Source organism: Aquarana catesbeiana, linkage group LG08, assembly GCF_042186555.1.
Source record: "Aquarana catesbeiana isolate 2022-GZ linkage group LG08, ASM4218655v1, whole genome shotgun sequence".
Lineage (NCBI taxonomy): Eukaryota > Metazoa > Chordata > Amphibia > Anura > Ranidae > Aquarana > Aquarana catesbeiana.
The window spans coordinates 135623278-135638243 of NC_133331.1; the positions used below are offsets into that span (position 1 = coordinate 135623278).

General features: G+C 44.3%; 1 protein-coding gene across 7 annotated transcripts in view; it reads left to right on the top strand.

Moving 5' to 3' along the window:
• Window positions 1-14966, top strand: part of LOC141106055 (solute carrier family 22 member 15-like) — a 658271-nt gene that overhangs the window by 175943 nt on the left and 467362 nt on the right. For 6 of the 7 annotated variants that reach the window (XR_012235678.1, XM_073596433.1, XM_073596429.1 and 3 more), the window contains exon 7: window positions 2611-2751. The exons of the other annotated variant lie outside the window; for it this stretch is intronic. Coding sequence is in view for 5 of the 6 variants with exons in the window: in XM_073596433.1 (XP_073452534.1) it covers window positions 2611-2751 (141 nt within the window). In the remaining variant the exon portion in view is untranslated. The remainder of the gene's footprint in view (window positions 1-2610; window positions 2752-14966) is intronic. 7 annotated transcript variants of the gene reach the window in all.

The following is a 14966-nucleotide window of genomic DNA, read 5'->3' on the forward strand; positions in this document are numbered from 1 at the left end:
TTCAGCTTTCAGTGCTCTCACACTTTGACCTGGTTCACATTGGAGTGATTTGGCATGCAATTTGACATGTCAAATCGCATGCCAAATCAGCGGCAATGGCACCGTCCGAATTGGTGTGACGCCGCATTTGCGGCTGCACCGTTTCTCAAAAGTAGTTTCTGTAATACTTTTGGTGACTTTGGGGTGCGGTTTCCATAGACATCTGTGCAGGAGGCCGCACAGATGTTGCTGAAATCGCCCCCAAAGTCGGGACTGACATGCGGGAATGAAATCATGTGAGTTCAGCTGTACATCATTTCATTCCCGCTGTCTGTGTGAACCTGGGCTCTGAATAACAATTACGCAGTCATACAATACTGTACCATATTACATTTTTGTCCTTTTTTTTCACACAAATGGAGTTTTCCTTTTGGTGGTATTTAATCACCACTGGGTTTTTATTTTTTGCTAAACAATGAAAAAAGACAGACCATTTTGAAAAAAAAAGTTTCATTTGTAAATAAGTAATTTTTCTCCTTCGCTGAAGGGCACTGATGGGCACTGATAGGTGGCACTGATGGGTAATAATAGGCAGCACTAATAGGTGGCACTGATGATCACTGATAGGTGGCACTGGGTAGCACTGATAGGTGGCATTGATGAACGGCACTAAAAGGCAGCACTGATAGGTGGCACTGATGGGTACTGATAGGTAACTCTTATGGGTGGCACTGATAGGGGCACTGATTGATGGCACTGGGCACTGATAGGTGGCACCGATGGGCAATAATAGGCAGCACTAATAGGTGGAACTGATGACCACTGATAGGCGGCACTTATGAACACTGATAGCACTGATAGGTGGCATTGATGTGCAGCACTGATAGATGGCACTGATAGGTAACACTTATGGGTGGCACTGATAGGTGGCATTGATGGGTGGCACTGATAGATGGTGGCAATGATGGGCAGCACTGATAGGGGCACTGATTGACAGCACTGATGGGCACTGATTGGCGGCATCGATGGGCAGTGGTAGGTGGTGCCGATGGGCAGTGGTAGGTGGCGCCGATGGACAGCACTGATGGGTACTAATAGGTGGTACTGATGGGCTGCACTGATAGGGGGTGGCACTGATGGGCAGCACTGATAGCGGCACTGATTGGCAGCACTAATAGGTGGCACTGATAGGGGGTGGCATTGATGGGTGGCACTTATCATGGGCATTGATGAGTAGCACTGATAGGGGGCAATGATGGGCAGCACTGATGGGCACTGAAAGGCAGCACTGATTGGTGACACTGATGGGCACAGACTGGTGTCACTTGCTGGGCACTGCTAGGGCTGCACTGTAATCAGTGCCCTGATTATATTATTGTACAGTCTCCCCTGTGAGGAGATGCCGCTGATCGGCTCTTCTCTCCTTACATGCTGTCATTTACATGTGATTGGCTGTTATTGGACACAGCTGAACACATGGGTAAAGAGCCGCGTCATCGGCTCTTTACCAAGATCGGGGTCATGCTCTGTGTCATATTTGTCTTGCTTCATAACATCAATAGCCGTTACAAAACCAGGTGGCCATGGATGGTGAGCTGATTCGGTGGTACAATGGGCCACTCGACTGGACTTGCCCCCCAGGCTTAAGGCTGCCAGCCCTCCCCTGAATATACTGTATCATTTCAGTGACAACTTTGTGTACTTTTGTCATTTTTCAATCACTTGTGACACAAAAAATAAAATATTCAGTGGGCCAACATGCCTCTCAGGAAAAGTATGACTAAATTTTAGTTTATTGGATTTTTTTTATAACAAAAAGTCAAAAATATCAAATTTGAAAATATCAACATTTTCGGTATTTTTCATTTATATCGCAAAAAACAAAAATCCCAGAGGGGATCAAATACCACCAAAAGAAAGCTCTATTTGTGGGAAAAAAAGGACGCAAATTTAGTTTGGGTACTACATTGAATGACCACACAATTACCAGTTAAAGTAGTGCAGTGCCAAATTGAAAAAGTGCTCTGGTCATTTTTTTTTTTTTAAACAGTTAAAGTATATGAATTAAAGCTGACCATTTTGAGCACTCCCAGGGCATTGTCCTATGGTTTGGATTTTGCTGGACAGCTTTGCATGTGTAAATGTTAAAAAAAGATGTTCCTTTCTGGCATATGCAAATTGTATGTAGTTCTATTTACAATTTAACACACACGTCCAGAGGTAACTTTTTTTTTTTTATAGCTAAGAATTTATAAAGTTGTGTTTGTGCCTGGCATTCCTCTTTAAGCTAGGCTGGCAGTTCCCAGTGTTACAATATGTGTTTCTCAGTAATCACATGTAGATATTTGTTAAATGCATGATTTGTCTATCCAGTATACACCTTTGTGTGTATTTTAGACATTACTTGCTATATAATGTGTTTTTAAATACCATTTCTTTTCCCTGTGTGATGTCGGGGGAACATGCTGCTAATAGATCAGGGACTTCCCAGGTAACAGAGGAAGAAACAGTATTCTTCTCACCCCAGCCATTCTTTATTGTCTGAGTGCCTTCCTGATAAATTGGCTTTCATGGAAGCAGCCCTTGAAATCTGTAAACCTTTCAACAGCAATGATGATGTGTTTCTTCAAGGTACGTCTGCAGTCTGGTGTATTATGGCTTGACCTTAAACGCTGGGGATCTAAAAGGCAATCTCTATTTGAATGTGGCGTTGTCTGGCCTTGTGGAAGTTCCAGCATTCCCTCTCTGCCTATTTTTTATTGAGAAGTCTTGGTGAGTATGGAAAAACTGGACTTTCAGAGTCATTTCGCTTAGAACTACTATTAGCCTCTGCTGATCTGAGAATAAATTCTATGTAGAGTACGTCACATATAGGACAACATTTAATTGAAAGTATTTTTAGCATTTGTAGAACAGAGATCTTTGCTAATTTTTAACGCAAAGAATCTTCGCTAATGCATTTAAGAATGCATTTAAGATCATAGATCTTTAAGCTGGTAATTTTTAAACCATAATCAAAAAAAAAGTTTAATTAGTATGCCCACTGTTAGGCGCCTTTCACACGGACGGCTATTCTGCTGTAGCTAAAAGCATGTTTTTTTTTTTCTGTGAAATTCAAGATACCAGGCACTGCGATCAGCTACATTTGTACAGTGCGATTAGCTGCGGTTGCGATTAGCTGCGGTTGCGTTTAGCTGCGGTTTGCCATTTCCATAGCAACCTGACAGGGTACTGACTCATATTGAACGGGGATCCGACTTGGATCCCCGCAAATACCAAGCACTGTGTTTGGTATGAATCTTGAGGGGGAACTCCACGCCAAATTTTAAATAAAAAACCGGCATGGGTTCCCCTCCAAGAGCATACCAGGCCCTTCGCTCTGGTATGGATTCCAAGGGGCACCCCCTACGCCGAAAAAACGACGTGGGGGTCCCCCCAGAATCCATACCAGACCCTTATCCGAGCATGCAGCCCGGTCGGTCAGAAAGGGGGTGGGGACCAGCGAGCGCCCCCCTCCTGAACCGTACCAGGCCGCATACCCTCAACATGGGGGGGTTGGTGTGTGCCCCCCCACCCCAAAGCACCTTGTCCCCGTGTTGATGAGGACAAGGGCCTCTTCCCGACAACCCTGGTCGTTGGTTGTCGGGGTCTGCGGGCGGGGGGCTTATCGGAATCCAGGAGCACCCTTTAACAAGGGGGCCCCAGATCCCGGCCCCCCACCCTATGTGAATGAGTATGGGGTGCATGGTACCCCTACCCATTCACCTGGGGAAAAAAAGTGCCAATAAAAAAAAAAAAAAAAAAACACACTACACAGGTTTTAAAAGTAATTTATTAGGCAGCTCCGGGGGCCTTCTTCTGACTTTGGGTCTTCTTCCGACTCCAGGGGTCTTCGTCCGACTTCGGGGGTCTCTCCGGCATCTTCTGCCGGCTCCTCCGCTATCTTCTGCTGCTCTTTTGCTAGCGGTGGTCCGGACTTCTGGATCGTCTTCTTCCCTCTTCTCTTCTTCTGATGTTGACACGACGCTCTCTCCAGCTGGAATGCTCTGAGCACTCCGCAATGGACTTATATGGGCAGTGACCCCGCCCCCTTATGAGGTCACAGTCCCGGGGCATGATGGAACTGTGACGTCATAAGGGGGTGGGGTCACCTGGTGACATCACCCGGGGGCCATGCCCCATGCCTATATAATTGGATGCGGACCTCGCTCACGGCATTACAGTGAGAAGGAGCGTCGTGTCAACATCTCTGGAAGAGAAGAGGGAAGAAGACGTCTCAAAAGACTGGGCTCCTCCGCTAGCAAAAGAGCAGAAGATAGCGGAGGAGCCCGGCAGGAGGAAGAAGGCACCGAAGAAGAACCAGAGAGCGTGGAGACTACACCGCAGAGAGGGAGAAGAGGCCTGAGAGACCCCCGAAGTCGGAAGAAGACCCCCAAAGTCGGAAGAAGACCCCCGGAGCTGCCTAATAAATTACTTTTAAAACCTGTGTAGTGTGTTTTTTTTTTATTGACACTTTTTTCCCCAGGTGAATGGGTAGAGGTACCATGTACCCCATACTCATTCATATAGGGAGGGGGGCCAGGATCTGGGGGCCCCCTTGTCAAAGGGGGCTCCCGGATTCCCATAAGCCCCCCGCCCGCAGACCCCGACAACCAACGACCAGGGTTGTCGGGAAGAGGCCCTTGTCCTCATCAACATGGGGACAAGTTGCTTTGGGGTGGAGTTCCCCCTCAAGATTCATACCAAACACAGTGCCTGGTATTGGCAGGGATCCAAGTCGGATCTCCGTGCTGCTTGTCGCTCATTGGGAAAGGAAAAAACATTTTTCCTTTCCCGATGAGTGAGCCAGCTCGGCGCTGCTATCCGCAGCTGACACAGTGCACTGCCATGTGCAGATAGCTGCGCTAAATCACTCCTGGACGCAGTCAATTCTATTTTTTCTATCCGCACAGAACCGCATGTAACTAAATTGCAGCTAAACGCAGTGTGTGAATGGGGCCATAGGAAAGCATTGTGTGCTTTTAGCTGCGATAGAAAACTAGAAAATCCGCAGCTAAAAGCACCATTCTATCCGTCCATGTGAAAGGGGCCTTAGATCTTGTAGAAAGAGCAGAGCAGGCACACAACGATAACATATCAATAATCAAGGCTTTATTCCAGCATTACCAATATTCTAGAGTTCTGTTCAATCTCAGTGCAATTGCTATAATGCCTGCTTTATCGCAACGCATGTGTCATGACTTCATTATGCCTTTCAAACCTTTTCATCCACAGTTCTGTTGTGATGGGAACCATACGATTAATTTTGTGCTCTGTAGGCTTTTATACCTTATGGGCTTTTACGTTTTGTATGTAATATAATAAACTTTTGATGGTTTTTGATAAAATGTTATTGTTAGCAGTTAGGGATTTATACAAGTGTTCTTCCTTTTACAGAATAAGACACCATAATGGGTTTATGTGGTCATATATCTTCCTTTTTTGGTTATTCTGGCACTTTATATTTGATATCAAACATTAAGAAAATATTCTATATAAAGAATAGTGTATATATGTCAGGTTTTACTAGCATTTGTATGTATACGTGTGTGTGGATTGAGGCTGTGTTTGTGCCTTTTAAGTAAGTTTACAATGTAATAAGGAATTGCTCTGCGCCTTGGATATACAGTGCTTTAAGTATTTGGAATAGTGCATTAATGTGGTGAAACTTAAAATGATTGATGCAGTTAGAATGTGTCTACATGAGACACCGAATATTTAAAAACCCCTAAACAAACCGCGCATATCATAAACATACAAAATGTGATATAGGACTCTGATAAATATTTCAAAAGGAAAAATTGGCAGACAATAATGAAAGTCCCAATATTACAGTCCCAATGTGATGATACAATAAAGTAGCAGTGCTCCTTATGAACTCCTTACGATACAATATAAAGTGCCAGTGCTCCTTATGGACATAACATTGGGCTCCACTACACAGTGCTTTTAGTGCCCTACATGGACTACCACTCACCATATATAATTGACCAACAATCTATAGTGAGGTCAATAGTGCTTGTGGGGCAATTCCCTAGTTGATTGATACCACTTAGCTTTGCCAAATGATACTCAGCGTGCCCGATAATATCATTCAGGGGAAGGATGACAGGAAGAAAATCTTATAATATAAAACGACTCCAAAAAATATATTGTTAAAAAGACACAGATGTACACTCACTTGCTGTTGTGCCTTACAACCCAGCACCTGGTGTAAACAGCTTTGTGTATATGTGGGGGCATGATGGTCGCCACATGCTCCGTGACTGGAAGTGAGGTGCAAGTCCACGCCCGGAAATTACATCAGTCGAAATTATATCACGGCTACTTATACGAAGCTTCGACATGTTGAATAAACTACCAGTGTTTTTATCGATCATTAACTGTGGATCATTGCAGCTATACTTCAATACTCCATTCATACCAAGCCACTGAGCGCTGTCAGCTTTTTGTAGCTCTATGATAAAAATTATAAACCCTTCATTTCTTTGTAAGTGGGCAAACGTACAAAATCTACAGGGGATCAAATAATTATTTTTCTCCACTGTACATATACAATGTTTGCTCAGACACCACTGACTGTCTAGTCATAATAGTGACATTGAGTGATAGTGAGACACAATATACAGTATTCATTGATACATTGTAAATCTGGTATTGGATGTTACTAAATTAACTATTGAACTTTTCAACACAAATTTATGTATAAATTTAGACCTAAATTAATCAAAATTACATATGAAGTTAAAGAATATGAGCTGTACTAAAAATCTGTGATAAAAACAATTTAGGTCAATCTCTATGTTAAGTGTACATCTGTATCTTTTTAACAATACATTTTTTGGAGTAGTTTTACACTGAGATTTTCTTCCTGTCATCCTTCCGTCTGAGTGATATTATCGGGCATGCTGAGTATCATCTGGCAAAGTCAAGTGATGTCGATCAGCTAGGGAATTGCCCCACAAGTGCTATTGACCACACTAGAGATACAGTGTCTTGAAATTTTCCACATTTTGTCATGTTACAACCAAAAAATAGGATTTTTAAATACAGCTTACCTGTAAAATCCTTTTCTTGAGAGTACATCACGGGACACAGAGTATTCATTACATAGTGGGTTAGATAGGCACCATCGGTGATTGGACACTGGTTAACCCCAATTAAGGAGAATTCCTCCCCTATATACATCACAGGACACAGAGTATTCATTACATAGTGGGATGTCCCAAAGCAATGCTCATTTGAGGGGAGGGAGACACAGATCAGAAAATAGACCGCAAACGGACCAGAGGAACTAAACTGCAGCCTGCAGTACACTGCACCCGAAGGCGGTATCCTCTTGCCCTCTTACATCCACCTGATAGAATCTGGTGAATGTATGGACTGAAGACCAAGTCGCAGCCTTATAGATCTGAGCTATGGAGGCCTGGTGATGCACTGCCCAAGAAGCACTAACAGCCCTAGTTGAGTGCGCTTTCACATTTAAAGGAGGAGTCTTCCTCTTTATATCATAAGCCTGAAAAATAACCTGTCTAATCCATCTAGAAAGAGTGGATTTCGACGCTGCTTGGCCTTTCTTATGGCCATCCGGCAGAATAAACAAACAATCAGTTTTCCGTATCTGAGTGGTTCCCTGCAGATAGACACTGACTGCTCTAACCACATCAAGAGTGTGCAAAGATTCTTCCTCCGCGGACTGCGGATCTGGAAAAAAGGATGGTAGGATTACATCTTGATTCAAATGGAATCCTTAGGTAAGAAGGAACGATTAGGACACAACAATCCTGTCCTTGTGAATAATTAAATATGGCTCTTAACAAGAAAAAGCTGCCAATTCTGAGGCTCTCCTAGCAGAGGATATGGCTATCAAGAAGACTAATTTTTTTAGTCAAAAGCGCTAAAGGAGCCAGGTGCAGTGGCTCAAAGGGTTGTCCCTGTAAAGCCGACAACACCAAATTCAAATCCCATGGGCATACTGGAGGTTTGACTGGCGGATTTAACCGCAGTGCCCCCTGAATAAATGCCCGGACAAGGGAATGTGAAGCAATTGGCTTCTGAAAAAAACACAAAGACGAAATTTGGACTTTGATAGTGATCAAAGCCAATCTAATTTCTAGGCCTGACTGAAGAAAGGTCAAGATTCTGCTAATCATATACCTTCTAGGATGCCATCCCCTGGGTCCACACCAGGAAACATATGCCTTCCAGATTTGTAGTAAATAAGCTTGGAGGCCGGCTTTATGGCATTGACCAGAGTGGAAAGGACTGACTCCGAGAACCCATGGTCTTTTAAAATGTGGGTCTCCGCAACCAAGCCGTCAAATTTAGATTTCGTAAAGCAGGGTGGCAAATCGGACCCTGTATGAGCAGATCTGGCTGGAATGGGAGGACCCAAGGCCTGCCCACTGCCATCTTTACGATCTCTGCATACCAAGGTCGTCTGGGCCAAGCCGGGGCTACTAAAAGGACCGACTTTGCTTCCCTTTTGACCCTTCCCAGGAACCGCGGAAGAAGTGGTTTCGAAGGGAAAGCATACATTAGATTGTACTGATCCCATGGGATTGTCAGAGCAACTGACCCCTAAGTACATCCCTTGTTCTGGACACAAATTTGTCCAGCTTTCTGTTGAATTTGGACGCAAATAGATCCACATCTGGTGTTCCCCACCTTTGACATATGGTCTGGAATATGTCGGGGTGTAGGGACCATTCTCCTGGGCATAATTGCCGGCGGCTTAAGAAATCCGCTTGCCAATTTTCCACCCCCGGGATGAATACCGCAGACAGGCAGGGAACATGGCTTTCTACCCATGCAGGAATGCGATTTACCTCCCTTTGGGCATCCAGACTTCTGGTGCCTCCTTGGTGATTGATGTAAGCCACAGCCGTGGCATTGTCGGATTGTATCCGAATAGGATGACCCTATAGCCTGTAAGACCAGTCCATTTCTAGAACATTGATGGGCAAGCGTTTCTCGGTTGCAGACCATCTTCCCTGAGTGCATGTTTCTTCCAGAACTGCTCCCCGGCCTGTCAGGCTGGCATCTGTGGTTACGATCTACCATTGTAGTGGAAGAAAGGCTTTGCCTTTCAAAAGATTTTTGGTTCCTAACCATCAATTGAGGCTTTTGCGTATCCTTGGGGATAGGCACATTGGAAGATCCAAAGCATGGGTCTTTTGTTCCAAGCTGCGAGAATGCTTCTCTGCAAGGGCCTTGAGTGAAACTGGGCAAATGGAGCAGCCTCAAAAGTGGCAACCATCTTTCCTAACAGTCTCATACATAGCCGAATGGATGGACTCTTTTTGATTAATACTGAGCGGACTAGAGCTCTTACAGCCTTGACCTTTGGCTCCGGTAGAAACACCCTGCCTTGAGCGGTGTCTATGATCATGCCTAGATACTCCAACCTTGTTGAAGGTTGCAAAGAAGACTTTTCTAGGTTGATTATCCAACCTAGTCCTTCCAAATGTCTTACTGTCTTGAAGACAGCGCGGTTTAGGTGTGCCACCAATTGCTCTATGGGTAGCAAATAGTCTAGATAAGCTACCACAGTTATCCCCTGAGCTCTTAGATTTGCTAAGAGAGGGTCTAGAATTTTTGTAAAAATTCGAGGAGCTGTAGCGATACTGAAAGGAAGGGCCCCAAACTGGAAATGGCGCTGGTCTACCGCAAACCTTAGATATCTTTGGTGAGCGGGAAAAATCGGCACATGAAGATATGCATCCTTGATACCTATTGATGCCATAAATTCTCCACCCTGCAGGGGGGAGACCACTGAACAAATTGACTGCATTCGGAAAGATCGAATGTGTAGAAACTGATTTAGATCCTTTAGATTTAGGATGGGTCTGACATCTCCATTTGGCTTTGGAACGGTGAAGAGATTCGAGTAGAACCCTGAACCCTGATCTTTTGGGTTCATTTCTACTATCACTCTAGCCTACGGCACCTGGTATTCCCAGGCGGTTGGGATAGTAAGCGATCTAAGGCCAGTAGTAGCGGTTCTCGCTTTACTGGATCCTTGGGATCTCTTGACCTTTAGGAAACGAGCTGGTGAAAGCTCTAGGAACTCTATTTTGTAACCTAGAGATACTGAAGAGACCACCCACTTGTCTTGAACCTCTTCCTGCCAGGCTCCTGAAAACTGTAGGAGCCTTCCCCTCACTCGGGGCGCCCCTTCACAGGGAAGTTTTGGGGCTCTGCTTGGCAGGCTTTCGTCCCCCAAGCCTTTTTCTGCCCTTGGGTGTGACCCTGGGCCTTTGCTCTGAAAGTAGATTGGAAAGGCCGTCGCCACTACTTAGAGCCTGATGTTCCAGGGGAAGGGGAATGAGACCGTTTGAATGGTGGACATTTACTCCTCTTAACTGGTAGGAGTGTAGATTTACCACCTGTAATTTTTTTTGGATACAATTGTCTAGGTCATCCCCAAATAGGTGTTCCCCTTTGAATGGGAAGTCAGCTAAATATCTTTTGCATGAAAGCTCTGCTGCCCAACTTTTAAGCCAAAGGGACCTGCACATGTGTACCAACAGGAGAGACAAATGAGATGCTTGCTGGGCAGAATCCAGAATGGCATCAATCATAAAACACAGCACCTGTGGAAGGTCTGCATAGTTCTCCACTTCCTCACTGGGAAGGAGGCCAAGCATCTGCTTAACCTGTTCCTTGAGCAATTGACACAAACCCACAGTTGCGACTGTAGGTTGGACTACAGCGCCAGCCATGGAGAAGGAGGCTTTTAATAAAGTTTCCAGCTTTTTTATCAGTTGGATCTTTAAACACCTGAGCATTGTTCAAGGGACAGGTCAGGTTTTTTTTCACACAAGAGACAGCCGCATCCACGGATGGGACCTCCCACTTCTTGGTGAAGCTTTCCTCCAGAGGATAAAGCATAGAAAACCTTTTAGGAGGAGTAAACAGTTTATCGAGATGTCCCCAGTCCTTATACAACAATTTATCCATTAAAGGATGAATGGGAAAGGAAGCCGCAGTCTGTGGGATCCTTCTGACCCCCAGGGAAGAAACAGAGGATGTAGCGGCCTCAGCAGAGGGCATTTTAAATGTGGAACGCACTAGTTCAGTATAATACTGGACCTGCTTCTTGAGTGCCTGAGAGGAAGAAGCTCTCTCCTCTTCCTCTGAATCCTCAGACTGCTCTTGATCCCTATCTCTGGATAGGGATCTCTCCTCATTGTCAGAAGAATCATCTGAAAGAGAAAGTGCAGCAGAGGGAGGGGATCTACCCCTTTTTCTGCTATCTTTTAAGGAAGCTGAAATAAAATTCATAATTCTTCCCTCAAAACCCTCCAATGTAGCCCTAAGGGAATGTGACATACGCTGGAGCTGTAACATTTAGAAGAGGCTGCAAAACCTGACAGGGGCACTGACTTTTTAGGACCCCTAGACACAGGCGGTGACTTTCTTGTGCCTTTGTTACCTCCCCACGAGACCCTCTTACGAGGAGACATAGTCCCAAGCTACAAAGTAGAGGTACTAGTACATATGCAATCACTGTTATGCTAAAAGTCTCACAATATACATATATGCTTAATACTGCACAAACCTGATGCCGAGTAGGTGTCTTAGGTTATCCTGGATCCGACCACTTTAAGATGCTCACTGCCCAGACTCTGTGTTCATCTGTTTACAGAGCTCTGAACGCTCTGGGCTTTTAAATTGGCCACCTGGCGTCTGCACACCTGCAGTGGAGGAAGGGTATGATTGCACACCAGCTAATCACCGAGTGTGTCTGAAAAGCACGTAAGTTTGCTCTTTACTCCCTCTAGTGGTGGAAATCAGGTAAGACATGAACTCATTGAAGAAAATCCACTTGTAATATAAATATATACATAGGATTAACTTCTCTTACCTGTCCCCGCCGCAGGAACTGCTGAGAACAGACAGTTTCCAGCCTTCACCCATCACGGCGGGTAGCGTTGTGCCAACCTTCGGGGTTTTTTGGGTTCCTACTCAGAGAAACCTCTTTACCTGGACCTGTAAAAGATTCTGCCAGAAACTTTCGTGCCACTGTTTTAATAGTACACCAAGCCTGGTTTTCTCAGAGCCCAGTCCTCCAAAGAGAGACTTACAGGCAAAACCTCGCTTCTTCGGATGACGAGGCCCGGGTACCATACCATCTTGGGAGTCAAAATTTCAGCCCGAGATATGGAACCGGTCAGCATAGCCCTTTAAGCCCCCGCAGGGACCAAACTGGAGCTTTCTTCACAGCACATGTTTTACGTGACCAACCACCTTAGACACTGGTGAAAAAAACAGAGGTCCTCCCCGTATGGGAGGGGTTATATAGGGGAGGAATTCTCCTTAATTGGGGTTAAGCAGTGTCCAATCACCGATGGTGCCTATCTAACCCACTATGTAATGAATACTCTGTGTCCCGTGATGTATGATCAAGAAACGTAAATTTATTTAACTGGGATTTTATGTGATAGACCAACCCAAAGTGGCACATAATTGTGAAGTGGAAGGAAAATACTCAATGGTTTTCAAATTTGTTTACAAATATCTGAAAAGTGTGGCGTGCATTTGTATTCAGCCCCCTTTACTCTGATATCTCTAACTAAAATCTAGTGGAACCAATTGCCTTCAGAAATCGCCTAATTAGTAAATATAGTCCACCTGTGTGTAATTTAATCTCAGTATAATTACAGCTGTTCTGTGAAACCCTCAGAGGTTTGTTGGAGAACTTTAGTGAACAAACGGCATCATGAAGGCCAAGGAACACACCTGCCAGGTCTGGGATGAAGTTGTGGAGAAGTTTAAAGCAAGGTTATGTTATAAAAAAAATCCCAAGCTTTGAACATCTCAAGAAGCACTGTTCTATCATCCAAAAATGGAAAGAGTATGGCACAACTGCAAACCTACCAAGACATGGCCATCCACCTAAACTGACAGGCCGGGCAAGGGGAGCATTAATCAGAGAAGCAGCTAAGAGGCCCATGGTACCTCTGGAGGAGCTGCAGAGATCCACAGCTCAGGTGGGAGAATCTGTCCACAGGACAACTATTAGTCGTGCACTACACAAATCTGGCCTTTATGGAAAAGTGGCAAAAAAGAAAGCCATTGTTAAAAGAAAGACATAAGAAGTCTCGTTTGCAGTTTGCAGGAAGCAATGTGGGGAACGCAGCAAACGTGGAAGAAGGTGCTCTGGTCAGATGAGACCAAAATTGAACTTTTTGGTCTAAAAGCAAATTGCTATGTGTGGCAGAAAACTAACACTGCACATCACCCTGAACACACCATCCCCACCGTGAAACATGGCAATGGCAGCATCGTGTTGTGGAGATGCTTTTCTTCGGCAGGGACAGGGAAGCTGGTCAGAGTTGATGGGAAGATGGATGTAACCATATACAGGGTAATCTTAGAAGAAAACCTGTTAAAGTCTGCAAAAGACTTGAGACTGGGGCAGAGGTTCACCTGGCAGGACAACAACCCTAAACATACAGCCAGAGCTATAATGGAATGGTTTAGATCAAAGCATATTCATGTGTTAGAATGGCCCACTCAAAGTCCAGACTTAAATCCAATTGAGAATCTGTGGACAGACTTGAAAATTAATTTTCACAGGTGCTCGCCATCCAATCTGACAGAGCTTGAACTTTTTTGCAAAGAGGAATGGGCAAAAATGTCACTCTCTAGATGTGCAAAGCTGGTAGAGACATACCCAAAAAGACTTGCAGCTGTAATTGCAATGAAAGGTGGTTCTACAAAGTATTAACTCAGGAGGGCTAAATACAAATGCACGCCACACTTTTCACATATTTATTTGTAAAACAATTTGAAAACCATTGATCATTTTCCTTCCACTTCACAATTATGTGGCACTTTGTGTTGGTCTATCACATACAACCAAAAATTTGAATGTATTTAATTGGGATTTTAACATGACAAAATGTGGAAAATTTCAAGGGGTATGAATACTTTTTCAAGGCACTGTAGTTGGTCAATTATATATGGCGAGTGTTAGTCTGTGTGGGGGCACTAAAAGCACTTTGGAGTGGAGCACAATGTTATTCCCATAAGGAGCACTGCCACTTTATATTGCATCATAAGGAGTTCATAAGGAGCTATGACACTTTATTGTATCATCAAATTGGGACTGTAATATTGGGACTTTCAATATTGTATGTCATTTTTTTCTTTTCATATATTTATCATTCATACTGTATATCATATTTTGCATGTTTATGATATGCACGCTTTATTTTGTTTTTTTTACATTTTAGAATGTACTTGATTGCGTTAGTCTCAAGTGTATATAATGTACTTCTTCTGACACTTCCCACTCCTACAACTAAGCCCTGTGTGGTGAAACGCGGTAGGGCATGTGGTCTCCAGGCAGGGACTATGGAATGTTTATTCCAGCATGCTCATGCTGGAATAAAGCCTTGATTATTGGTACATCCTTGATGTGCAGCTGCTCTGCTCTTCGTTATGTGTTTGGAGTGAGGATGGCTCCCATTCAGCCCAGCACATGAGCCCTGGGGGATAGTGGGAGCTTGCACCTTTAAGTGGAGGATAGCTGCACATTCTTAAACTGTCTTAAAGTGTTGGTTCACCTTTTTAATAAAAAATGGAAACATTAGCGAATACCTTACCCCCTTCAGACCCCCCCATTCCCTCCTCTCTATGCGGCACTTCATAGATCAGAGCTTATTTGATTGGTCAGCCCTGGCACAGAGCATCGCTCTGATCTGTCCCGGAAGTGCTGCACAGAAAAAAGAGCGAAGAGCGGGAATTTCAAATGAATGATTGAATGAATGAAAGATTTATAGAGCGCTGCAAATGCAAACTGAATCGCCTCAAGGCGCTAATGCATTTGGTGTTGTCAGCTTCTAAAAGAGGAAGGTCTTGAGTTTTTTCCTGAAAACCAAATGGTTTTCTTCCATGCGGATGTGGGGCGGAAGTGCGTTCCATAGTCGAGGTCCTTG